We start from the raw sequence: 27,083 nt of genomic DNA, 5'->3' as shown, positions 1-27,083 counted from the left end.
GTGGGGTGCTGGACAGTGATGAAAAAAAGGGTTCTGTGGGGGTACAAATTTGCCCAAACATTTCAACTGAAGAAAGAAGAAAATACATCCAAATAGAGATGGCTGCACAACAAAAAAACAAGAAACAAAAAACTCATTCTGAATCAAGTGTAACCTCTAAATTTGGTAGTTGCTCATCTCCTCATGGTACTTCTGCAAGCTCTGGAGGTAGAAGAACAATAGGGGATTTCCTTAATGTTGCTGGGAGGGATGATGTGGATGGAAAGATAGTCCGTTTTCTTTGTGCTTGCGGTGTACCATTCAATGTGCTTCGCTCTCCCTATTGGCATGACATGGTAAAGGCCATCAATGAAGCCCCAAAAGGATACAAGGCCCCCAACTATGAGAAAGCTAGAACAGTGTTATTAGAAAGAGAAAAAGCTAAGGTTCAAAGAGCTTTGACACGTTTTACAAATGAGTGGGTAGATTCTGGGGTATCCATTGTATCAGATGGGTGGACAAATATTAGAAACCAACATTTGATAAATGTTCTTGGTGTTTCTTCTAGTGGTGCAGTATTTATTGCATGTCATGACTCCTCCTCCATCACTGCATCTGCACAAAACATTGCAGATCTCCTATTGAAATCAATCAAAGATGTTGGTCCGAATAATGTGGTTCAAGTGATCACAGATAATGCAGCAAATTGTAAGGCAGCAGGAAAAATTATTGAGCGTACTCATCCACACATCTTTTGGTCTGGGTGCCTGGTTCACACATTGAACCTTTTGATGCATGATATTGTGAAACACAAAGAATGTGGGTGGATTGCTGAGGTTTACAGGAGAGGGAAGCAGCTCATTAAATTCATCACAGGGCATACAAGGGTAAACTACTTCTATGGCACTTACTCCAAGTTGCAATTGCTTAAAATTGCAAAGACAAGATTTGCTAGTTATTACCTCAGCTTTAGGCGGCTAGTGAAGGTGAGACAAGCTTTAACTAATCTGGTGTGTGCTGAAACATGGGATGAAATTAACACTGACATAGATGGTGCTAATGCAGTCAAGGACACTGTTCTTGACAGTTACTTTTGGGGACAGGTTAAATATGTTTTGCAATTCACCAAACCAATTTATTACATGATCAAGTTTGCAGATTCAGATCGACCAGTAATTGGGGAGGTGTATGAGCAAATGGATAGCATGTTGGGGCAGATTAAAGACATTGTTGAGCCTAGAGATATCACCTTGTACAATTATATTCGTGTAGAGGTGCAAAACCGATGGGAAATGCTAAATATTCCATTGCATGCATTAGCATATGTTTTGACACCTAAATACTATCATCCATCATGGCTTTCAACACTAGCACCTGGGGGGGGGAAGCAGGAGAAAACCACACCAAGATCAAGAGGTTCACCAAAAATATATGGCTGCATTGAGTAAATTAATCCCTGATGAGGAGGACGCTGCATTGGTACGGATGCAGGTGAGCAACTATACGCTCAACACTGGTCCATTTGGGAGCATGCATGCAATTAAAGATCGAGAGACTTTTTCTGCTCTTGAGTGGTGGAACATGCATGGAGGGGGTACTCCACTTCTACAGAGTTTGGCATTGCGGGTGCTATCACAGGTGGTAAACACTTCTTCTGCAGAGAGGTGTTGGAGCTCTTATTCTTTCATCCACAGTGTTAAAAGGAACAGGTTGAATTTAGACCGGGCAGAGAGCTTGGTTTATGTTCATTACAACTTGCGATTGTTGTCCCATTACTGTGAAGATGCAAAGTCTAATAAAGACTTGTTGATTTGGGACAAGAATCCAGAGGAGCCCAATTTGGAGGATGGAGTGTTGCGACTAGAGCAATTAGAGGATGCTCTTATCCAGGTATGTCCATTGTGGTATGAATTTTCCAATTTTCCCTTATAAAGCATTTCTCTAATTCATGTTTTTTAATTTTTTTGTTAACTAGTGTTTTTTTTTTGCATGAATTTTTTGAGCGATTCTAGGATGATGATGACCGTGTTGATATGCCACCACCCCCACCCCCATCTGGTCCCTTGGTTCCTAGGTTCCATGGTTCAACACCAACAGCAGGGGGTTCTTCTTCATCAGTTTCAGTGCCACGACTTCCACAGGCACCATCTTCTTCATTGCCACCACGTGGAGGCCCGCCACCACGTTCTATTCGTGGTGGAAGGAGGAGAGATTAGTAGATATATTCACAATCTACTACTTTTTGTCATAGATTACTCATTAGACTTGTAGACTTGTGAATTTGAATTTTGAACCTTTTTGGCTTGGCGGTGACCAAGTGACATATTTTGTAAACATTATTATTTGAATTTTGGACATGACAAATGTTGACAGTTGCTCACTTGCTAGATAAATCATAATATGCTCTATGTTTTATGTTTTATAATATGCTTAAATGTTTTATGTTTTATAATATGCTTAAAAATTTGATGTATGTTTGTAATAGCTAGAATATAGATGATTGTTGTACATACTAGTAACTACAATGGAATCATGGATGCCATATCTATCTTGATTTATGCAAAAATATGCATGTTTTCATGTCTTCTACAATTAATTTGGTATTTGGGATGTTTGTTTTGAGTATAAATGCAAAAAAATATAAATATATATATATATATAGCAGACGCTTCCGCGGACGCTTCGCTTCCTAGATTTTTGGAAAATGACGCTTCGGCGTCCCCGCTTCCAAAAAACGCTTCCGCTTCGCTCCCGCTTCGTGCAACATTGGTTAGGTACCTGTATAGGGAGACCAAACCCAAAATGGAGACCACCTGTAATCCGACATAAGATCCAATGCGTACCCTTGCCCTCTAGTCACCAAGTCATTAAATAAATCAAGTAAAAGAGTTTACAAACCATGGAAAAAAAGGTGGGAACTTCATAATGGCATGCCCTTCCATAGTGGGCTTTAGCATGTGCAAGTGTCTCTAAGCTCAAAGGGGAGTTAACCAAGCACCCTATTAAGTGGTTTATGCTTCTAAAGGGGGTGGTATGTCCATGGTACATCCTTCAAATGGTGGTGGCATGCGATAAAGTGATGGAACAAAGTAGGGGATTGAAGGGGAAAATCTGGGTCACATGCCATGGTACAAGGGTAGCTAATGAAAGGGAAGCCCATAATTGGGTAAATGATGTGTAGGAGGGAGAAATTGTGGTACATGAGTTACCCTGACCTTGATTTTTCCACCCTTCTTCATATGCCTTTTGCCTTTTATGATTTTTCTTTGGTTAACTGCTCAGGGCTCAAGGGAATGAGAGCATGATGTGTAAAGTATAGCAGTGGATACCCCTTTTAAGGTGGGGCAGTTCATTGCCCACCAAGGGTTGGGACAATCATGGGTTCCTGAATGATAGAGGAGGCTCATCTAGGGCCTATAGGAACCAGGGTGATGGCCATGGAAGGGGGTAGAGATTATGTATTGGATTTTTCCCATGTGCTAAATATGTTTGTTTCCGGCCATCTTTTGCATTTTGTGGTACAATTTCCTGTTGAATGTGGCCAATTATGCTTTTTATTTTCTTTTCTTTTGCATCAACCTCTGGGCATCGTTCCAGGCCCGACCCAAGGTGTGGGAAAAGAGGAGAGGGTGGCTAACCCTTTGTGGACCCAGTGGAGGAATGTGGACCCAGGTGGGAGGAGTGATGAATGGGATTATAATGAGCAGAAGGGGGGTGATATATGTGGATCAGGGAGTGGGGCCACGCAACCAAAATCGGGGTTTCCCATGTAGTACTATTCCTAAAGTACAAAGGTCAGTAAAAGTGATCCCACGGGACTAGGGTCCAATGATTAACATCCAAAAGAGACCTAGGGGACAAGAGCACAGACTTAGTCCACTCTTTCCGCCAAATCCCCCCATTAATCCATGCCCAAGAGTTTCCATGATAAGTAAAATAAAATACTCAATCACCAAATGACAAGGCATACCTTTCGGTCTGGGAGGCCCACCTTCAAACATATGATCATGACAGATGGGTGAGGGACCACATGGATGGCTCAAGTGGCGGAGAAATGGCACAATGAGCTAGTTGGTGGCTGCAAGGGGCTGCTGGATGCTAGCTAAGGACAATCATGGAGAAAATATTTCTCCTAGGGATATCACCCACAAAAGGGTGGGTAACAGGCAGCAATGCCAAGCTCTTGTTTTCATTGTTTTTAGGTGCAGGGAGATGGTTATTAGTGGTTATATTTGTCCAATGAAATTATACCAGTCCATGTGTTTATATTTTTTGCTTGTTCTTGATTTCGTATGCCAATGATGTAGTTCATCCACTTTCTTGTATGATGTTGTAGCCCATCCATTAGCAGCCTGTTTTTGAAAGTGTAGCCAAAACCCTACTAATAATAGTAAATTCTAACTTTAGAAGCTATGGTTCCTCAGGTCTCGTGAATATTTGAATTCGTGTTTCATGAGATGCATCCTCTAAATTAATTTCATCAAAAGAGAGTAAGAGTATTATCTGATTTTTTTTTTGTTCAAATGATTGTTTTGTCAATAACTTGAAACCTAAAAGACTTGGTTTCTTATTTTTGGCTGTCATTCATTTGTAATTAGCTAAATTCTAAGCAAGAACTTTTATTAGGAGTTTCTTTATTCATATCTGGCTTTGGATCGATTTGAATTTTTCAGGCCATTCAGATCCTGAAAAATTGAAGGCAGCTGCAGTGGAAGCCCAGAGACTGTCTCCAGAAGAACTTGAGAAGCGTAGAGTGGAAATTAAGGTATGTCGCTGCAGTAGATAGTTTGTCAGTATGTAAATTTTGAGAATTTTCAGTAAACCTTCATTATTGCATTGAATTGGAACACCTGTCAGAATATGTTTGGAATCTTCATCCCTTCATCAGCATTCTCAACCATTAAAATGTTTTCATCTTTTACTTACAAATCTCATCCTAAAATTTCATAAATAAGCAATTGGTATGAATCTGAATTAACTGTATGGTGTAGGGCTGTTTTATCGATTGAAATTGTGTTCAAAGCTTCAAAGTTCAAACACAAGATATAATGACTCCATGTTCCTGTGTTTTGAAGGTTAAAAACATTGCTATATTCAAATCTATACTTTGGGACCTATCAATCTCTGAAGAATTTCCGTAGTTCCTAGAAGTTCTTTTTGTTTTCTTGAATATTTCAGCATTTTTAATGGAGCTGCTCATTAAATTCAATTTCAAACTTTGAGTTTCTACAGCATTTTCCTTTTACTTAACTTTCTACTTTTTTTAACCTTTTCTACTTTCTTCCTTTTCTACAGAAATAATAAGCCAATGCAGAACATTTTCTGTTATAAAACCTTAAATTAGTTTCTTTTATATACCTGGATTTGTTCATCTAAAAGAGTACACTTCAATTCCATTTTGAACCACATCTTCTGTTTCTTGGGTCACTTCTCTTAACCTTGTAGGGTTTCTTGATATACTCAGATTGACTTCTATAACTACTTCTGCTGCATGGAATACCTTCATCATTTGGTTCTATTATCTGAGCTTTGCCTGTCTCATGCTCTCCAAATATACAGTCTCTCCATCAAAGCATAACTTTTTGGGCAAGTTGGGTTGCAAGTAGAATGTTAACATAATCCAACTTGATGCCTTAAACTCATCCTGGACCACTGTGTTTGTTATTGAGATCACAATAACATTGATGTTTGTTGTGACAGTCCATGTGAATGTTTCATATCTGCTTTTGATAATTACTATTTATGTGATTTATTATCTCCCTTGTATTTGTTTGTTTTGCATCATACATATCTTAAGTTCCCTCATGTCAAGTTGAACAATATTTGCATAGTGATTCTACATTTCTGCACTTACTATAGGGTTTTTGTTGATGTTTGTAGCTTGGACAGGAACTCTTGCACAGGTTTTGTGTCAAATGTGTGTGAAGTCGTCTGAAGTCCTTTATATTTTGTAAAGTAAATTAATAAATTGAAAGAGATTTTTAATTTTAAGTTGTGAAAAGTCTAATAAAGTGCGATTTAATTACACTAATGATTTAGATGAATCTCAACCATTGATCTCAAATGAGTTTGAGATTTAATCTCAGCCATTGATCTCAATGAGTGATTAGGGTTCTGGAGATTTAGTCATCAACTCAAAATTATAAAGGTAGAGCAAGTGAAAGGAAATAACAGAGTGATAGAAAGACACAGTAACTTAGTTGCATAGAGAGATAGAGGTGTTCACTCAGCTTGCAAGCCAAGGAAGAGAAAGAAGACAATTCTGTAAATATAAAGGGAGCAGTACTCAGCTTGTTCACAGAGAGAGTTGTATGATTACAGGGGTTGCCATATAGGACCATACACAGGAGGAGATCAACCAACAAGGGGTTGTATCATCTTAGTGCAGAGGCTAGGACATAGGGGCTTTACCCAACCGTAAATATTGGTGGTACGCGGCTATATGACTGCGTGGCAGAGGAGGTTTTCTGCAGTTTTTCTAGTGGGTCAGTTTTCCCAATGTGAGAAGCCCTTGTAAGTTTGGAATCATTTCTTTTAATGAAAAATTGATTTTGAAGGGCAGTAAAAGTTTGTTTTGTATTTGGAAATTTATTTTGCTTCTGCTGATTTATTGTCCAGCCATTGTGTTATTCATTCTATAATCAGAATTCTTCATTTTTAAATTAAAAATCAACAAGTAATTGTGCTCGAGATGATAAGGAAATTCTTCACCTAGGGTTTGGCTAAAATTTTAACATGGTGTCAGTGCTGGGTCTCTTTTGGAAGCTTCCAAGTATTTACAGAAGTAAACCTATTATATTTGAAAACCAACTGTTATTTTTTACTGGGCGCTTGAAGGACTAATCCACTTATAAGCGCAAGACCAAGTCAGCCCAAAGAGCAGAGGAAATCAGCCTAAAGGGAGGGAATTTGACCCTCAAGAAAGGCTATATAAAGAATAGGAGCTTCACTCATTTGGACACACAAAAAAGCACAAGTTCGATTTGTAATAGCGAAGAAGAAGAAGAGTAGCTAGGAGGATGAAGAAGAGAAGCATAAGTTGAAGTTTGAAGTCTACCTTTTTCTTATCTTGCTATTAGGGTTTGTGACGCTGCTAGTTGCAGGGCCAAAATTTTGTGAAGCAGTTGCAGGGGCCAAAGTTGCAGTATCAAAGTTTTGGAAGCTGTCTTGAGAGAAATCCTACTGGGGGTTGACTTGGGGCTTGGAGGGTTTGCTGGATTTGATCTTTGGATCTTGGAAGTCTCTTTGTGAGAAGATTCTATAAAAAGAGAAGCATTTCTTTTTGGGTTTTCCCCTTGGAGGGGTTTTGCCTTGGCTTGGAGCCTATATCATGTGTACTTTGTCTCTTTGTGATATTCATTGTTTTTGGTAATTGCTTGATGAACAAAACTAAAGAAGTAATTAAAAGCCAACTAACATCAAAGTAATTATCAAGATAAGGAAAATCATTTATAATCTAAAAGTCTCTAGATTTTCGAACGCTAATCTATTTATTTTGGTGTTGTATGTAGATGATTTGTTTCTTGTAGGTGCACAAAAGCACATTGTAGGGTGCAAGGAAAATTTGGTAGCAGAGTTCGAGATAAAGGAAATTGGTTCGATGCAGTACTTCTTGGCGTTAGAGTTTTGGCAGAGATTGAGAGATATTTTCCTTGGAAAAGGGAAGTATGCAGTTGAGGTCCTGAAGAAATTTTGGATGGAGGATTGCCTATGGCCACACCTAAATCACCAATATGAAGAAGATGACAAAATCAAATTCAGAGTTGGTGAATCCACATTGTACAGGCGAACGATTGGTTCTTTGATGTATTTGATCAATACTAGGTTAGATATATGTTTTGTAGTGAACACCTTGGGTCAGTTCATGGTGGAGCCGAGGTAGGAGCATTGAGTAGCTATGAAGCATGTTTTGAGATATGCGAGGGGCACAATGGAATATGGTTTGAGGTATCCTGGGGATGGGAAGTGAAGCTAGGGGTATACTGACTCAGATTGGGTGGGCATTGTAACTGACATGAAGAGCTCCTCAGGATGTTGCTTTAGTTTGGGATCAATGATGATATCCTGGTTCAACAGGAAGCAAAATTTTGTGGCACTCAGTTTTGTAGAGGTAAAGTATATGGTAGTGAGTGTAGTGAGTTGTAAAGCCATTTGGCTTCACAATCTACTTGCGGGTTTGTTTGATGAGGAGTTGGATCCAATGGTATTCTATTGTGATTATCAAAGTTGTATCTCTTTGAGAATCTAGTGTTCCATGAAAAGTCCAAGTACATAGAGATTGAGTGCCACTTCATTCAAGATAGGAGCAATAAAGATCCAGTACATCTCCATAGATCAGTAGGTTGCAAAAATTTTGACCAACTCCTTACCCAAAGGGAAGCTTGAGGTCCTCATAGACAAACTTGGATTGGTGTAGAATTCGTTCCTTGCTAAGAGGGAATGTTGATCTTTGTAGCTCGGATAGGAACTTCCACACAAGTTTTGTGTTAGTCATACATGAAGTTGTCTGACGTCCTTTCTATTTTGTAATTCACTTTATTAAAATAATTTATTATAGTGAAAATCCTTTTAATTTTAAGTTGTAACTTGTGAAAAGTCTAGCAAAGTGTAATTTAATTACTCTGGTGATTTAGATGAATCCGAACCATTGATCTCAAGTGAGATTGAGATTTAATCTCAATCATTGATCTGAATGAGTGATTAGGGTTTTGGAGGTTTAGTCATCAACTCAAAATTATAAAGGTAGAGAAAAATGAAAGGATACAACAGAGTGACAATAAAAGACATAGCAACTCAGTTGTATAGAGAGACAACTCAATGTGCAAGCCAAAGAAGAAAACAATGTAGTAAATCTTAAGGGAGCCATACTTAGCTTGTTCGCAGAGAGAATCATACGATTTCAGTCGTTGCTGTGAAGGGTTGTACGCAGGAGGAGATTGACCTAGGAAGGGGTCGTACAAACTCAGCATAGAGGTTAGGGCGTAGGGTAAACCCAGCCGTGCAGATCGGTTGTACAGAGAGCAGTAGAAATTGGCCATACAGGGCTGTATGGCCACATGGCAGAGGAGGAGGGTTTCTGCAATTTTTATTTTTTTAGTGTGCAAGTTTTACCCAATGTGGGAAGCCCTTGTAAGTTTGGAATAATTTTTTTAATGAAAAACTGATTTTGAAGGGTGGTAAAAATTTGTTTGTGAATTTTGGAAATTTATTTTGCTTCCATTGATTTATTTTCCATCCATTGATTTATTTTCCATCCATTGTGTGATTAATTCTATGATCCAATTTTTCGTTTTTCTCACCTAGGGTTTGGATAAAATTTTAATGCTCTTCCACTCTTTGTATGATTTCTACTTTTTGTTTTAATTGGTCATTGCTAAGGACAAGGATAATGTAATGCCCATATGAGTGCCAATGATGATGTTTCTTGTTCTTCATTTGCTTCTTGAATTTCATTGCCATTTGTACTGGTTTTTTTGTAATTTTCGTCTGGCTATTTGAATTTTGGCAGCAATCCTTTCATGAAATATTTGAGTTATGGGAATTGGTGTCCTTACATTCTTTACATCCAACAAATGTTGATAGTATTGATGCTAATAATCTACCTTCTAAAGCTCAAACTGTCTCTCCCTATGAATAATGCATCTTATGAATTGCTTTAACATTTGCTACGAGGTCACATTGCTTCTAGAATTGGTTGAGAGTGAACACTGTTCCATGATTTGTGCCCCACATACTGGAAATGATACTATTATGCTCCTTTCAGCATTTAAAAGAGTTTTGCTTGATCTCCTCTTCAAGAGTAATGTAATGATGTATATTGTTACTGTGCAAGATGCTAATGTTGAAGTTTCTAAGTTTACTTAGTTTAGAAACCCTTCATTCACTTTTTCTGATTTATTCCTACCTACTTGTTATTTTTCTTTAACAAGTTATTTACAAAGTAAATATTGAAAATAAACACCAGTGCATGCTCAACATATCATAGATCAACAACTAAAAGAAACAAGAACAAACACACCACATGATACCATTATTTTTGGACCAATGTCCCCGGAAAAACCCAATGCGGGAAAACCGGTGCAGCTATCTGAGGGTTTTCTTATTAAGCAATATCAAAGTACAATCTGGGTGCCGAAACTGGTCTACCCAACAGAGAATTTCCTTAGCAGCTATACCTCACAGTTTGAGAGAAATCTCCTGGCTAAAACCTCGGAAAATCCTTCCGGTAGCTCCTCAGCACAAAACTGCGCCAGCCCCTCTCTGTCTCACGTTGGCCCTGCACCAACCTTTCTTGGCCCGCGTCAGCCCCAGGAGGCCCTGCGTCAGCTTTCTTGGCCTCTGTGTTAGACATGCTAGCCTCTCTGGTGCTCTGCGCAACACTTGGTTGCCTCTGCGTGGCCCTGCGTGAGCCCTTGTTGGCTCTGCGTCACTCTCCTTGGCTGTTGCGCTGCTCTCCCGGCACAATCTCTGCCTTCTCTGTTTCTCTGTACTCAATGACCCTTAGTTGCTCTGTCGATCACTGATTCTATCTATCATAGCAAACCTCGCTCTAGAGAATAGAATGACTGATCACTCTAATGTCCTCTCCAAGTGACCCTCAAGCCTCCTCTTATACTTTTTCTGTTGACATCTCAACGGCCGAGATTAAGTCCCTAATCAATGGCTAAGATAAGATCTGGCTTGATCCATGTCTTTTGGACCACTCTAACACAGATTCATATTAATACACATTAATATTTTATTTTCCCTAAGTTTAGACTTAGGGACTCCATTAAAAATATTAATTATTTTAATATCTCCTGATCTGTTTAGAATCTGCTCAAACCCTTTCTGGGTATTGGAGATCTCATGTGCCCCAACCCCTCCACCAAATTTCATGGCTAGAGCACATCTGATGCTACCCCAAATCAACACTCTCTCTCTTAGTGAGGACTGTGCTCTAGCAATACTCCTCATTTAGCATTACTCTGATCATCCAGCATCAGTACCTATGCTGATGCTAGAGCTTTCTACCCAACATCCTTTGCACTGCTGCATCCTATACTGCTGCCCATGGTTCTACCACTGCCACTGCTGCATCTGTAGGATGGCTTCCTCTGCATCCGTGTTGCTGCTGGTCCTTCCTCCAAGCACTGCATCTGCACTGCACCTCCTCTCGTCATGTTGCATTGTGCTGCCCACTGCTACACTGCAACTTAGTTACTGAGAAGTAAGTAACTGATCTCCCAACTGACCTCCCTGTTGGGCTAGAAACACCCACTAACGCTGAATCTCCCTCTGCCGCTTACAAGTGCTCCCTCTCTCTGACTAGTGCGCTGCTGCAACAACTCCCTGCATCTCGCATCGTTGCACACCTCGCTATGCCTTCCTGCACTGGTGCAACACTCCTGTGCCTTTCGCACTGTTGCAGCCTACTAGCTCTGCGCTGTCTCGGGACTCCTGCACTGTAGCTCTCTTTGCCACTCCATTCACATTCGTCTCTACCCACTCAGCCAATCCTGCTACTCCTCGTCGGGGCTCCTATAGCAAGGTCTAATCCAAGAGGCTAGGTACCTCGAGGATCCTGCCCCTCATCGCCTGTAGTCCACCTGACTATAGCTCGATGTCTCCCCACTTCCGCTCAAGTGGCGCATGTGCACTCATGGCACAACCATCATCTGTCAAAACATCCTTCTCTGCCCTTGCTGGCGCTGCCTTAGTCTTGGAAGGCTCTCCCTTACTCTTCTTCCTTGGACACTGGGTCGCATAATGAGCCATCTCTCCACAGTGGAAGCACTTGATCTTGGAGAGATCTTTCTTCTTCCGCTTTTCCTGCTTTCCCTCAGATGCTAGGGCCACATCCTCCTCGTCCTGCTTGACCTTAATCCCTTTGCTGCTGCTATCTGTCTTCGATTGCCGTCTGATCTCTTGCTGGCGAAGAGTTGCCCACATCTCGTCCCAAGGTGGGAGAGTCCCTCTGCCTCTGGACAAACACTTCCCAATCTTCTGAGACAGCATTCAGGGCTGTCCTCACCATAAGTTCCTGATCTGGTGTCGCTCCTATAGTAGTCAACTGGTCTCGGATCTCATTCAGTCCTCAGAGGAAGGTGTCAATCGATTGACCCTTCTTCATCTGATACGACCTCATCTGGTTCTGGAGCAACATTCTTCTCTGCACAGAAGTATGCTGGTACAGGTTCGTGAGAGCCTCCCACATCTCAACTGTCGTTTCCTTCTCGGCTATATGTGGTACCACATGATCCTTGACCCCATCATGGATAATGCACTTGGCCCTCGCCATCGCCTCTTTGTACTTGTCGTTATCATTGGGGTCGACTGGGATAGCTATAACCTTCAAGGCGAAGTTCTTGACACGATTCCTGTCAAGCACTGATAAGATTCTGGTCTCCCAGACTGTGAAGTTCGATGCTCTATCCAGTCTATCCTAGTCTCTTACCCCGTGTAGTGCCATGATGCTCCTCTACTTCCCTCCTAGAAGTTCTCTGTTTGACTCCTCTGAGTCTCTACTTCCTGTCTAGAAGTTCTCTTCTGGACTCCCTCTGAGTCCTGATTTCCCTCCTGGAAATCCTTCTGTCGCTTGTCGAGATGCCCCCTACTCTGATCGTCTTGTGCAACTGCACTGCTGATCCAGGTTCCTCGGCTAGAAACCCTCGGTAACAACTCCTCTAGCCCTGCTCTGTTAGGTACTGTTCTGACTACAATACCTCACCAACTCCACTCTGCAATATTTCTGCAGCCTTCTAGACTCCAGCAACTGCCTCTCTGTGAACTGCGTCAGCCCCTCTCTGCCTCACGCTGGCTCTGCGTCACCCCAGATGGGTTTGCGTCAGCCCTGGGATGCCCTGCGTCAGCCCTCTGGCCCTCTGCGTCAGCAACGCTGGCCTCTTTGAGGCTCTGTGCAACTCTCGGCTTCTTCTGCGTGGCTCTGGCTAGCTCTGCGTCACACTTCTTGGCCTCTGCGCTGCTAGAAACAACTTCTGTCACCTCGGGACAACTGTTTTCTGCTGCTATTGCTTTGCTCGGCTGATGTCTCTTAGTCCTCCTGTGATCTGCAATCACGCTCTGATACCATGTTGAAGTTTCTAAGTTAGTTTAGAAACCCTTCATGCACTTTTTCTAATTTATTCCTACCTACTTGTTATTTTTCTTTAACAAGTTATTTACAAAGTAAATACTGAAAATAAACACCAGTGCATGTGCAACATATTATAGATCAACGACTAAAAGAAACAAGAACAAACACACCACATGACACCATTCTTTTTGGACCAATGTCCCCGGAAAAATCCAATGCGGGAAAACTGGTGCAGCTACCTGAGGGTTTTCTTATTAAGCAATATCAAAGTACAATCTGGGTGTCGAAATTGGCCTACCCAACAGAGAATTTCCTTAGCAGCTATACCTCATAGTTTGAGAGAAATCTCTTGGCTAAAACCCCGGAAAATCCTTCCGTCAGCTCCTCAGCACAAAACTGCTCTGCAACCATAGCGTCTCCCCAATCTGGACTGTGTCGGCCCCTCTCTGTCTCACGCTGGCCCTGCGTCAACCTTTCTTGGCCTGCGTCAGACCCAGGAGGCCCTGTGTCAACTTTCTGGGCCTCTGCGTTAGACATGCTGGCTTCTCTGGTGCTCTGCACAACACTTGGTTGCCTCTGCGTGGCCCTGCGTGAGCCCTTGCTGGATCTGCGTCACTCTCCTTGGCCGCTGTGCTGCTCTGTCGACACAATCTTTGCCTTCTCTGTTTCTCTGTACTCAATGCCCCTTAGTTGCTCTGCTGATCACTGATTCTATCTCTCATAGCAAATCCCGCTCTAGAGAATAGAATGACTGATCACTCTGGTGTCCTCTCCAAGTGACCCTCAAGCCTCTTATACTTTTTTTGTTGACATCTCAATGGTCGAGATTAAGTCCCTAATCAACGGCTAAGATTAGATTTGGCTTGATCCATGTCTTTTGGACCACTCTAACATAGATTCATATTAATACACATTAATATTTTATGACTCCATTAAAAATATTAATTATTTTAATATCTCCTGATCTGTTTAGAATCTACCCGAACCCTTTCTGGGTATTGGAGATCTCATGTGCCCCAACCCCTCCACCAAATTTCGTGGCTAGAGCACATCCGATGCTACCCCAAATCAATAGCCAAGAGGACAAAAGGATTTCCATGACTGCCAGAGATCAAGTGATTTGAGGAATTTTCCCAATTAACTGTGGTTTTCATTAGTAGATAACTCTTTGTTGTTGTTGAAACCACCACTAGGTGGTTATTGTTGTTATTGTTGTGATGTACTCTCTGAGCAATAACTGGATGGTGTTTCTCTTGTAGATTAGGTTTGACATCTTAATGCTCTGTGGTGTTTTATGTCACCAATTACCATTTAGGATTCTATCTTGGTTTTGAGGTAGGGCATGCTCTCTCAAAATTGTCGAGTGTGAAGGTTGCTGTAGAGGATATGCTTGATAATATTTTTATTCATTTGGAAAGCGAGGCGTCTTGGCAAGGCTCTCCACACATGGCTGGATTTTTTTTGATGTTTCCTCCTGAGTACTGCAAGTTATGAACATTGGCTGCCTTACATAATGAAACCCTCAAAATTGAATTGCGCTAGTGAGATTCGACAAAATAAACCTTTCTAATTTATTATAATCATAACCACTAATTGGATGTCCACAACATGACAGGACATACAAACTTGTTGGGATGGAACTCAAAGAAAGCAAGCAAATGTTCTCTTTCCCTGTACTGCACTACTATGAGCATATTGTGATTATTGCAAAAATATTTGTTTCAGACTCATTCACAAACGAAAACCTACTTTTTCATTTTCTAGCAACATCTCTCTAAAGAATTACAATAATTTTATGATTTGCATTTTCATATTACTGCTTGAAAAAAAATTTAAAATACATTTTGTGCTTGGATGTTGTAAGTTGAACTCTTGGGCACAGCTTAGAAGGTGCCTTGTTTGAAATCAGGAAGTCTGTAAAGTTTTGTAGATGTTCTATGCTAAGAGCAATTTCACTTTTCTCACAGCAATCATACAAGTAGATAAGCAAAATGCAGATAGAACATATAAGCAGATCTTACAGAAGACAAATCAGAAACAAGAAAAATGTATGTGTTTGTTTCGGCGGTCAACAGGATGCTTCAACCAGCAAAGTTTCCTTTGGTCAGCCAGCCCAGCATGTGTCACAACAACCCTCCAACCAGTAGATGAGTCAACCCAAGTCAGTTCTACAAAAGTCAACGCTGTCCTGAAAAGTCAACGCAGGGGCAGCAAGCTAAAAGTCAACGCAGCAGCAAAACGGTCAACCCTTTGACCTCGATTTTTGTGCCAGGTAGTATGGCCTTCAAAAATCGAACCTCCGACAAGTTTTCAGCTTGTTTGGACCAAGCGTTGACCAAAGTCAACGCTGGTCAAACTTCTGCGAAACCCTAGCAGCAGAAACGCTAGCAGCAGAAAAATCCTCTTCGTCCTTCCCACGTGTGGCTGAAATTCGTCCTCCAGGTAGCTCGTACTTTTTAGGATGAGAGAGGAAGATGTGAGTTGTGTTGTTATCAAATTCTCTCCAACTTTTCCTGTATATATATATCCATCAATGAGGGTGTGTGACACATCTGTTGGGCATGTGAGCCTACATTACAAAACTGGCTGACCTTTGCACATATAATTTATTAAGAATAATAAATTCAAAATATAAGTTCTGCTCATCGGATTAAGACTATTTTTATATGGATTTTACACCTCTCAGAAAGAGGAATCCAACAAAAATATTAGCCTCTTAATCTGAGCATCAGAACATGGAGTTTGGACCTAGTTGTCCAAATTTAACACTCCCTCTCAACTAGGGAGAACTCCATCTATTAGTGCAATTAACATCGTGAGTCATCCCGCCGAAACTTGCTTTGCTGGCTTCTTTATTTCAGAACAGAAGTGGGTCAGTCACAAAGACATCATTCCCCGACTGACATAATCAGTCCAGAGGTCCCAGACCTCACAAATCTTGATCCCAGATCAAGTGGTTGGACCATGCCATCCTAGATAGAGAGTACGGCAATCTCTGATGCGTCCATCAGTCTTTGCTAATAGTCTCTAGCTTTTCCACACCTCATTGGCCAAATGAGAGGTACTTCCCATGAGCCCTGAACTCAATGGGTAGGATGCATGCGGGGCACAGATTAAATGAGTGGCGAACCAGCTCAATAATCACAAGGGTGGGGCAGAAGCATTATGAGTGCTTATAGTTCCGAGAAGCTATCCCCAAAGCCCCCCAGAGCTCTCAGAGCTCATCGTTCAACAGGACCCACATCATAGGGTCTTTCCACGACACCAAGACTCTCACGGAAGGTTAGGAACTTGACCTTCCCCAGGGGCTTAGTGAGAATATCCGCGACCTGCTCATCAGTTCCTATATGATCGAGCCTTACAGCGCCTCGCTGTACCATATCCCGGATAAAGTGGTACCTGATATCAATATGCTTGGATCGGTCGTGGAACACAGGATTCTCAGTCATACGAATCCCACTCTGATTATCACAGAGTATTACAGTGGTATCTAGCACATGTTGGAACAGCTCACTAAAGAGCTTCCTCAACCAAACTGCTTCACAACAGGCCATACTAGCAGCAATGTATTCGGCCTCCGCGGTGCTCAAAGCCACCGACTTCTGCTTCCTGCTCATCCATGAGATCGAAGCAGAACCAAGATTGAAACAGCATCCAGATGTGCTCTTACGATCCACCACACTGCCAGCCCAATCGGCATCAGTATATCCCCGGAGTATCACACTCGCGGCAGTGTATCTCAGCCCATGGTTTATCGTGCCCCGAAGATATCTCAAAAGATTCTTGGCACCAACCCAGTGAAAATGATGAGGCTCAACCATCTGTTGACTCAAAGTATTCACTGCAAAACATATGTCCGGACGGGTGTTCACTAAGAACATCAAAGCTCCTATGAGTTGACGATACTCAGTAGGATTGGCCAAGATAGGCCCTGCAGCGCTGCCACTCAACTTCTTAAAGTTGAGTTCCATTGGTGTCGACACGGACTTACAGTCCACCATCCCAAATCTTTCCAGAAGCTTCACAATATACTTTCCTTGAGAAAGGAAAATCTCTCCAGGTCTCTGCCAGACCTCCAGGCCTAGGAAATAGTGCATCAGTCCTAGGTCTTTCATCTCGAACTCAGCAGCAAGCTCCCTCTTACATTGATGAATGAGAGGGTCATCACCTGTCAGGAAGAGGTCGTCCACATACAGCACTAGAATGAGAGGCTTTCCTTCCTCAACCTTAAAGTAAAGGTTAGGATCAGCATTGCTTCGAGTGAAGCCCAACTTCATCAAGTAACTATCCATCCTCTCATACCAAGCTCTGGGTGCTTGCTTTAACCCATAGAGGGCTTTCTTCAACCTGCAGACATAAGTGTCTCAATCTTGAACTTCAAATCCCAGAGGTTGTTCTACATACACCTCTTCCTTTATTGCACCATGCAGAAAAGCGGTCTTGACATCCATCTGATGAAGACTCCATCCTTGCGTAGCAGCAAGGGCTATGATGGATCGGATGGTGGTATATCGAGCCACAGGTGCAAATATATCGTCATAGTCAATTCCTTCCTTTTGAGAGAAGCCACGGGCAACAAATCTTGCCTTAAACTTTTCAGCACTCCCATCAGATCCATGTTTAATCTTGTAGAGCCATTTAGCGGTGACAACAGATTTGTCCTTTGGTCTCGGGACCACATCCCAGACATCATTCTTCATAATAGCCTCATATTCTTCATGCATAGCATCCTTCCAGACTTGATGCTTGATGGCTTCTTCAAAAGATCCAGGTTCAGATTGTATAATAGTACTCATGGCAGCTAGATACCCTTGGTATCTACACGGCTTCTTGCTTTCTCGGAATGTTCCCCTTGGGGCAGCATGACCCTTAGCATCTTCGAGGGTGTCCCTGAGCCATGATGGCCTCTTTCCTAGAGAAGGGGAAGGATCAATAGGGTCCATTGGCCCTTCAACATCAGGCATAGTCTCATCCTGGGGTTCTTCCAGATTTCCAGGTCTTTCTTCATGGTTTTCTTCAGATCTAGGAAGATCTACTACTTTCTTCAGGGAAGCATCTTCGTCAAAAGTGACATCATGGCTTATCTCTACTTCCCTTTGACCAGGTACATAGACTCTATATGCCTTAGAAGTCTCACTGTAGCCCACAAACATTCCTTTCTTCCCAGTAGCATCCAGCTTACTTCTCTTTTCTTTCGGCACATGAAAATAGACAGGACATCCAAAAATTCTAAAATGTGAGACATCAGGTTTCTTACCAGAGAAAACCTCTTCGGGAGTTTTGGAGTCCAAAGCGGAATGAGGGCATCGGTTTTGAATGTACACAGCAGTATTTGCAGCTTCTCCCCACAGAAACTTTGGAAGACCCTGGTCACATAGCATGGCACGGGCAGCTTCCACAATAGTCCTATTCTTGCGTTCAGCAACACCATTCTGCTCAGGAGTATATGCAGTGGTAGTCTCCCTCTTAATGCCAGCTTCTCTGCAAAAGTCTTTGAACTCATTTGACTCATATTCAGTGCCACTGTCAGTCCTCAAAATCTTGATCTTCTTTCCGGTCATATTTTCCACCAAGGCTTTGAAGGTACGGAACCACATGAAAGCCTCATCCTTTTTCTTCAAGAAGTATATCCAGGTTTTGCGAGAGAAGTCATTAGTAAATGTCATATAGTAAGAACATCCCCCGAGGGATGTTACAGGCAACATACCGGAAAGATCAGAATGGACCAGTTGCAATATCTCAGATGTCTTTGTGACACTTGAGGGGAAAGGTCCCCTTGTATGTTTTCCTTCAGCACAGCCCTTACATACACCTTTATGATTATTTCCAAAATCAGGCATCCCTGTCACCACCTTCCTTGCTTCGGGAAGAGCCTTGTAATGAAGGTGTCCAAATCTTCGGTGCCATAGTTCGGTTTGACGGATAGTATCACAAGTCATAGCTCCCAACGGACTCCCTCCAACCTGGTAGAGTGTACCAACTCTAAAACCAATTGAGATAGCTTCCTTGAAGCTCTTCTTCCACATGAGTACCTTTCCATCAGAGAAAGTTACATTGAATCCTTTGTCTTCCATGGCAGATACAGACACAAGGTTCTTCTTCAATTTGGGTACATAGAGTACATCTTGTAGATGGAGGACTTGTCCTTGAGACAAGTGGAGGGTCACAGTCCCGGTCCCTTTCACAGGATAAGTGGCATTATCCCCAAGGATAATTTCTAGATTAGTATCCCTTTCAACCATGTCAGAAAGTGCTTCCTTGAATCCGGTGATGTGTCTTGAGGCACCACTATCGATTAGCCAGACATCCATAGTGTCGGGCGGAGATGCAGCTGAGAGAGCAGATATTAGAATATACTCATTTCTTTTATCAACAACATTAGACTCCTCATACCTGGTATTTCTGGTCCTTTTAGAAGGTGGATGGTTTCCTTCAAAGTGAGCCTTCCTCTTTCCTTTGGATTTGTCATTTCTTTGATTCCCATTCCTTCGGTTGTTGTTGTTGTCGTCACTATCGGGAGAATTCTTCTGGAAGGGGCATTCTCTAGCATAGTGTCCAGTCCTATGGCAGGTGAAACATTTACCCTTCTTCTTTTGAGTCTTAGTCCTTCCTTTGTCCTTGGAACCACCAGAGTTCTTCTTTCGGGAATGAGCAACATAGGCAGCATTTCTTTCATTATCAAATTCCTTCATCCTTGTTTCTTCTTGCATACATCTAGACAGAAGCTCATCAAAGTTAGGGATGGTATTATTGTTGAGAATGGTAGTTGTGAATACTTGCCATTCATATGGAAGTCCTCCAAGTGCGGTGAGAACCATCTCACGATCAGCTATTGTCTCCCCAATAGCTAGCAGATTGTTCCTGGTTTCGGTCAACTTCATAAAGAAAGTTTGAATAGACTCGTCTCGGCCCTTCTTCATATTCTTCAACTTGTTCTTGAGGAATAGCACTTGGTTCACATTGTTTACTCGGAACATAAGTATCAGTTTGTCATACATCTCCTTGGATGTGCCTAGTTCAGATATGTAGGCAACCAGACTCTTATTTATGGATTCCCTGATCAGCAGTTTTGCTCTGATTTCTCCCTTCTTATACTTGTGTTTAACAGCAGCAGAGGCATTTGATGGAGGTTCTTGAATCTTCCCTGTCACATGATCTAGGAGATCATGATCTTCTAATTTGAGATCTAATAACATCTTCCAGGCATGGAAGTCATCACTTCCAGTCAGCTTGTCATTCTCCCTGAATTCAAGCTTAGAGGAATCCATTTCCTTCGATGATGATTGCTACAGATAGAGTTTGTCTTCACCTCAGCTCTGATCCCATGTAAAGTTTTGTAGATGTTCTATGCTAAGAGCAATTTCACTTTTCTCACAGCAATCATACAAGTAGATAAGCAAAATGCAGATAGAACATATAAGCAGATCTTACAGAAGACAAATCAGAAACAAGAAAAATGTATGTGTTTGTTTCGGCGGTCAACAGGATGCTTCAACCAGCAAAGTTTCCTTTGGTCAGCCAGCCCAGCATGTGTCACAACAACCCTCCAACCAGTAGATGAGTCAACCCAAGTCAGTTCTACAAAAGTCAACGCTGTTCTGAAAAGTCAACGCAGGGGCAGCAAGCTAAAAGTCAACGCAGCAGCAAAACGGTCAACCCTTTGACCTCGATTTTTGTGCCAGGTAGTATGGCCTTCAAAAATCGAACCTCCGACAAGTTTTCAGCTTGTTTGGACCAAGCGTTGACCAAAGTCAACGCTGGTCAAACTTCTGCGAAACCCTAGCAGCAGAAACCCTAGCAGCAGAAAAATCCTCTTCGTCCTTCCCACGTGTGGCTGAAATTCGTCCTCCAGGTAGCTCGTACTTTTTAGGATGAGAGAGGAAGATGTGAGTTGTGTTGTTATCAAATTCTCTCCAACTTTTCCTGTATATATATATCCATCAATGAGGGTGTGTGACACATCTGTTGGGCATGTGAGCCTACATTACAAAACTGGCTGACCTTTGCACATATAATTTATTAAGAATAATAAATTCAAAATATAAGTTCTGCTCATCGGATTAAGACTATTTTTATATGGATTTTACACCTCTCAGAAAGAGGAATCCAACAAAAATATTAGCCTCTTAATCTGAGCATCAGAACATGGAGTTTGGACCTAGTTGTCCAAATTTAACAAAGTCTTAGTGGCATTTTTCTGAAATTTTGCTTGACATGCTAGAATTCAATGTGTTCATTTATTTATTGTTGCTATGTGCCATTGTACAAAACAGGGTCTAATGGAGGATTTGCGGATGCCATCAGATGCTGCGCTAATGAAAAGAGCAATTGCAGACATCAACAATACTTCACTTTCAACAGAAGGCCATTTTCGAGCTCTACTTGAACTTCTAGAGCTTGTAGGACCTATTGAAAATGCAAATGGTATACACTGTTGTTCCACATTTTTGGAATTAATCTGTGATCTCAATTATGTGCTTGTAAATTGTTATTCCATTTCTTCTAGGCTATCACATATGAATATGAACATTTGTGAATGAATTTTGTGCTTGTAAATTGTTATTCCATTTCCTCTAGGTTATCATATGTAGATGAATAGGAACATTATAAAATAAATTTTAGTTGAAAAGACAATATGGCTTAATCTCGATTACACGTTGATAAATATTTGGTTCATGACAGCCAAGATTTCGAGTTTTCAGAAAGTTTTCATTGGTCTTTTGAAGTTTTAGTGATTTATATCAGTCATTTTTTACATGACTTTATAAGCCTTGTCCATGTAATATCCGCAATCAATGTGAAACTGTGGTAAGTACTAAGAAGTTGATTGACATAATCCTTAGATACCATTACCTCCACAACCTAGTTAGTATTTGCTGAACACATGAGCATAAAGTAGAGCACAAAATATGCAAAATGGAGATGTCATTCTTTGTCTACATGGGTAGGTCACACGACCAATCTTCACACTTTGCCCCACATTTTTGTGTATATATGATATAGAGCTAATGTAATAGAATCTGTGAAATTTTTGTAAATTGGGGCCCAAGTGCAATGCCCCATCAGGCATGGGATGTGCCCCATGTACATTGTGTAAATATTTTAATGATGCTTTGTCTTGCATTAGGATGAAGGCTTCTAACCTTCAAGACATGAATTATCATTATAAAATGGCTGAGAAGTCCACTGAACGAAGACAAGTGGCTGAATTGCTGCTGAACTCTTAGGGATTAGGCTTAAGGAATCAAGGATATTAGCGTGGGAGCCATTACGTGGCTTATGGTGCATTAGATGTGCACTAATTAAGCACGGGAAATTAAAGGTTGTTCCAGGATTATCGTGAGGACATTAATGTAACTACACCATGACCTATTTGATATATTTTCTTTAGATGCCTTACCTCATCATAGTTAGAGACAGTGTTGATAATATCGGTATCGGGAAAATATCGGCGAGGGTCCAGAAAATATCTTATCGGCAATATCGGCAAAAATATCGTCAAATATCGGCAAGCATAAAAAATGCATAATATATTCATTTTTTCCAGATTTTTAAACATATAAAGCAATAGCAACATGAAATAAACACATTGGCACATAAATATGAAGAAAACACTTATATATATGATGTCAAATAAAAATGATACATCAAAGGCGATACCAAATCCTGCTGATCCCTGATAATTGTCCATTCAAGGACTCAAATGTGGAGAACCAATACAAAATAACATCACATATATAAAAGTATCTCATCATCATGAGTTATATGTAACACAACAAATAAAACTAGCAGCTATCTATCTGAAATCACTGCCCTCTCCCCCTTTTACGGGAAAACATGATGGGCTGTTTGCCAGGCCTGCCCCTAGTATTAGGAGGCCCTAACCCTACCTCTGCACCTAATGTCAAATAATGAGTGCTAGGTATGGGGCTATGCTCTCCTATATCTATAGCAGATGGTGTTGATGCTGATGCTCCCGCAGTGTCCTCTTCCTCCTCTGAGTGTTGCTGCTCCTCTGACTCCGAGTCCTCCTCTTGCTGCCCCTGCTCTTATGGATCATCTGCCACTGGCTCTAACCATGAAGGTGACTCCTCCAAGAGGGGTTCCTCAGACTCCACCCTCCACGGAGACAATACATCAATATTGTCTAAGCTAAGTCACATGACACGAGGACACGAGACACGGAGGACACGTAAATACGAGTATTCAATACGAAACACGACCTGGAAACAAGACACGGGGGACACGTTTTATATATATATATATATATATATATATATATACCAAAATATAGTTTTTTATCCATATTAAATTGCAGGTTGCAGCTTATCTAATCAAATTAAAATATAATTACTTCTCAAAGTTCATAGTTCACTTTAAAAAAATAAATAGAATCAAAATTTACTATTTAGAAATTAGAATGTGATATGCTTGGTCTTGATTCTTGAATATTCAATGTTCATTGTTCATGTACAACTTACAAGCACATAAGAAAATAACTAAAGTCTAATCCTATTGATTTCCTCTGCCCTCTTGCGAGAAAATGCCACAGCTTTCCCTTTCCCTCTAGATGTAGATGCTAGTATTGGTGGAGTTGGCAGTGGAGTTTGCTATGCTCTAGACGTTGAAGAACTAGAAGTAGGAGCTATAGGAGGTAGACGACGTCCTCCACTGGTGGCAGGGGTAGCCCGGGCAGGTGGTGTCACCTAGAAACATTACAATCTCCCAATCCTGAAATCCTAAAAAACTGATAAGTCTGCTGCATTTTGAATGAAATCTAAAATTCTACTTTCTCCATATGAAATCCAATGAGGCCGGAACCACTCTCAAACATCCTGAGTCATTTCATGGTAGTGTTAAAAATTTAAGTAAAAGGATGAAAATGAAGATTAAGGAGAATGTCACTTTTACTTTAAGAATTTAACATTACCATGAATAGCATATCAATACTAGGGCCTAGAATGCTCAAACCCTCCTTGGCAGCAACCACATAGCTCTCCCCTTCCTTCTCCAGCAATCAAAAATGAAAATGATATGAAAAAAAACCAAAATCGGATTTTTATAGGCCGTGCAGAAATTTTTTATAGTCACCGGGCGATATTTTCGATTGTCGCGCGATATTTTCCAAAATATCGGCGATATTTCGGAAATCGCGCGATATTTTCAAAAGCCGAAAATATCGCGATATTTTGTCGGCGATATATCGGCTCGCAGAAAATATCGCGATATTTCCGAATATCGCCGATATCTCGGAGATATTATCAACACTGGTTAGAGATATAATGGCTATTGTAAACTTTATGAAATAAACCAAGTCTAAGTCAAAAGTAACAGTGAAAATGTAGGTTAGGATTAAGCCATGTAGAAAGGTAATTTGTAGTTAGTGAGCTAGACACACTTTAGTACCTTTATGGAGTTAATTCCATCTTGTTCGAATCATGTATTTATAACCTCTTTCATAATGAACCATATTACTTATCATGCATCATTATTACTTCTCAGCAAACACTCCCTTCATAGCAAACACGCAATGGTTTTGCCTTTTTGGTCTCCAATAGGCCACGATCTCTATTGTCCAGTTCCTGTCCTCTGGTTGCTAACTTCTTAGGTTCCAAGGTGTTAGAACTTAGAATGGCTCTGATATTGATTTGTAAACTGCAATGGATAACCTACTAGAACAGTTTGTCACGACAGATCTGATATAATTACTAAAATCTTTACTGTTAATTTTTCCTTAGATGTATGATTCTTTAGTTAGCTGATTTTCTGCTTGATTAATTAAATTAGCTGAAATTCAAGAAATATAAAACAGCAAGATATACACATACCATCCTCAATAGACAAAAAGATTTGTTGGAAATATGGTAGCCATGGTCGGTATTTTCATCATGTGAAGAAATTGAAAATTTGAATTTATATGATGCCTCCAAAATTGCTCAAGTCGGCCTCCTTATGTTCAAGTTGACTGGGTCTGTTTTAGGCACCCTTTTGACCCCATTGGAAGACTATAAATATGTGAGCCTCTCCTCTTCATTTGACACATTGATCATATGGTTATGTCTCTGTTCTAGCGAAGGAGAAGGAGAAGGAAGCCAAAAATTTCAGGAGGCTAGGTATACATGTTTCTGGTTAGATATTATCTTTGATGTTTTGGTTTAACTGGATGTATTGATGAATTGAACTCTCTCTCTCTCTTAAGGAAATATTTCTGGGTTTTCCCATTGTGTTTTTTTTCCTGGCCTCAGGCCTAATTTCTGTGTCTCTTGTCTCATTGTCTCATGGTCAATGTTGCAAGAAATGTTCCCCACCCGGGATCTAACCCCCGAAACACGGTCTGTATGGATGCATGGGGGAAGCGCCTCCCAAAACACGCTTCAGAAAAACCGAAACACATTTTGGCGCTTCCTGGAAATTTCAGGAAGCGTCTGCCCGAAACGCGTTTTGGTTTTTTCCGAACCGGGACGGCGCTTCGGCTGTACGAAGCGTCAAGCTTCCGAAAAAAATTATAAAAAAATTATAAATATAGCAAAACAAATATAAAAAAATTATAAATATAGCAGATGCTCCCTCATGGTAATGTTAAATTCTTAAAGTAAAAGTGACATTCTCCTTTATTTTTCATTTTCATCCTTTTACTTAAATTTTTAACATTACCATGAAATGACTTAGGATGTTTGAGAATGGTTCTAGCCTCATTGGACTTCATATGGAGAAAATATAATTTCATATCCTATTCAAAATTCAGCAGACTTAATAGTTTTCAGGAATTCAGGATCAATGGGATTGTGGCATTTCATTAGATTATATCAAGTATGAAGGTATGCGATTAGCATTTAATCAAGAGCACCAAGCCCTATATGTACCCTAGTGTTGTTGGTGTTAATTGTTGAACTCCTTTGTCACGCCCTTAGCAAAAAGTTACCTTTCAATCAAGTCAAAATCATTGATCAAGCATGTTAAGCTTTTTCTACCATATTTTAAGTCTTGGATTAGGTAGTTTGATCAAAATTGGGCAATGTTGACTAATATCCCTAGACAATCGAGGTAGAGGCAAAGGCTGGACAAGAGGAGAAGAATCTAGATTCTAGATGGTTGATGCATCTAAATGGTTAATGCTCGAATAATTAATCATTAATGTACAATGGATGCTATATCTATCTTGATTTATACAAAAATATGCATGTTTTCATGTCTTCTACAACTAATTTGGTATTTGGGATGTTTGTTTTGAGTATAAATGCAAATATATATATATATATATATATATAGCAGACGCTTGTGCGTCCCCACTTCCAAAAAATGTCCCCGTTTCGTCCCCGCTTTGTGCAACATTGCTCATGGTTATTTGTTATCGCCCTTTCATGTTTAATGGTTGAAATTTTCTTTTGTATAATTGCTTAATGATATTGAATGTTATTGATGCTATCTGATCATTGGAAGTAGTTAGATGTTGAAGGAAATTGTTTTTCTAGTTTTTGTGAACCCTAGAAATATCAAAAGGATTTTCCCTAGGAAACCCATACGAGAGAAAACCTAGCTAAAAGGTGAGTCTGATCTACTCTTTTTTTCTCTACTATGTAAAATGTGCATGTACAAAGGAAGAGGTACTCTCTATGGAGTTACCTAAGATGTGTGGCATCTAAGGTTACTACAAAACATTAACTCCCTTTGTTATGCTCTCCCGCTCCTAGTTGCTTTGCTCAACTATGGAACACAATACAATGGCATCAAATGGAACTCCTACTCCTAGTGGCCTGGTATTTAACATAGTTCGACAACCATCTAGCAGTAAGGTTTGATTTCCTCAACCCTAAACTAGTGATAAGGTTGATTGACCTTTGGGAGACTTCTTGAAAGCCCACATGTAGGGGGGATGTATCATCCATATATTGTGGTGGTCAATTAGCGGGAGACATAACTCTCTCATACAAGTTTTGATTGAGATGATTCTTGTACCATTGAAAAGGTGTTAGTGTGGAATGTGGAGTCTCGGTCCATTCTAAGATTGAGACCACAAAGTGTTGTCATT

General features: G+C 40.7%; 2 protein-coding genes across 2 annotated transcripts in view; both read left to right on the top strand.

Annotated features, from left to right (window-relative positions):
- The window catches only part of LOC149267136 (hsp70 nucleotide exchange factor FES1-like), a 78,544-nt gene that overhangs the window by 25,840 nt on the left and 25,621 nt on the right, over positions 1-27,083 (top strand). Inside the window, exons 2-3 of the mRNA XM_089398214.1 lie at positions 4,653-4,744; positions 21,328-21,478. Of these exons, the coding sequence (XP_089254340.1) occupies positions 4,653-4,744; positions 21,328-21,478 (243 nt within the window). The remainder of the gene's footprint in view (positions 1-4,652; positions 4,745-21,327; positions 21,479-27,083) is intronic.
- On the top strand, positions 1,491-2,360 carry LOC149267137 (uncharacterized). The gene is made up of 2 exons (XM_089398209.1): positions 1,491-1,869; positions 1,992-2,360. The coding sequence occupies exons 1-2, from the start codon at positions 1,510-1,512 to the stop codon at positions 2,193-2,195; spliced, it is 564 nt and encodes a 187-aa protein (XP_089254335.1). The 5' UTR covers positions 1,491-1,509; the 3' UTR covers positions 2,196-2,360.

This window comes from Pinus tabuliformis, chromosome 6 (assembly GCF_031772625.1).
Source record: "Pinus tabuliformis cultivar Carrire ecotype Pingquan chromosome 6, CPIR1, whole genome shotgun sequence".
Taxonomy (NCBI): Eukaryota; Viridiplantae; Streptophyta; class Pinopsida; order Pinales; family Pinaceae; genus Pinus; species Pinus tabuliformis.
Note: the sequence above shows the minus strand (reverse complement) of the source record. Positions and strands in the feature narration are given on the sequence as shown.

Excerpts from the sequence above, each read along its gene's own strand:
- LOC149267137 (XM_089398209.1), top strand. The coding sequence starts at position 1,510 with ATGCATGCAATTAAAGATCGAGAGACTTTTTCTGCTCTTGAGTGGTGG. Across the intron at positions 1,870-1,991 it reads TAGAGGATGCTCTTATCCAG|GATGATGATGACCGTGTTGA; the intron begins GTATGTCCATTG and ends GAGCGATTCTAG.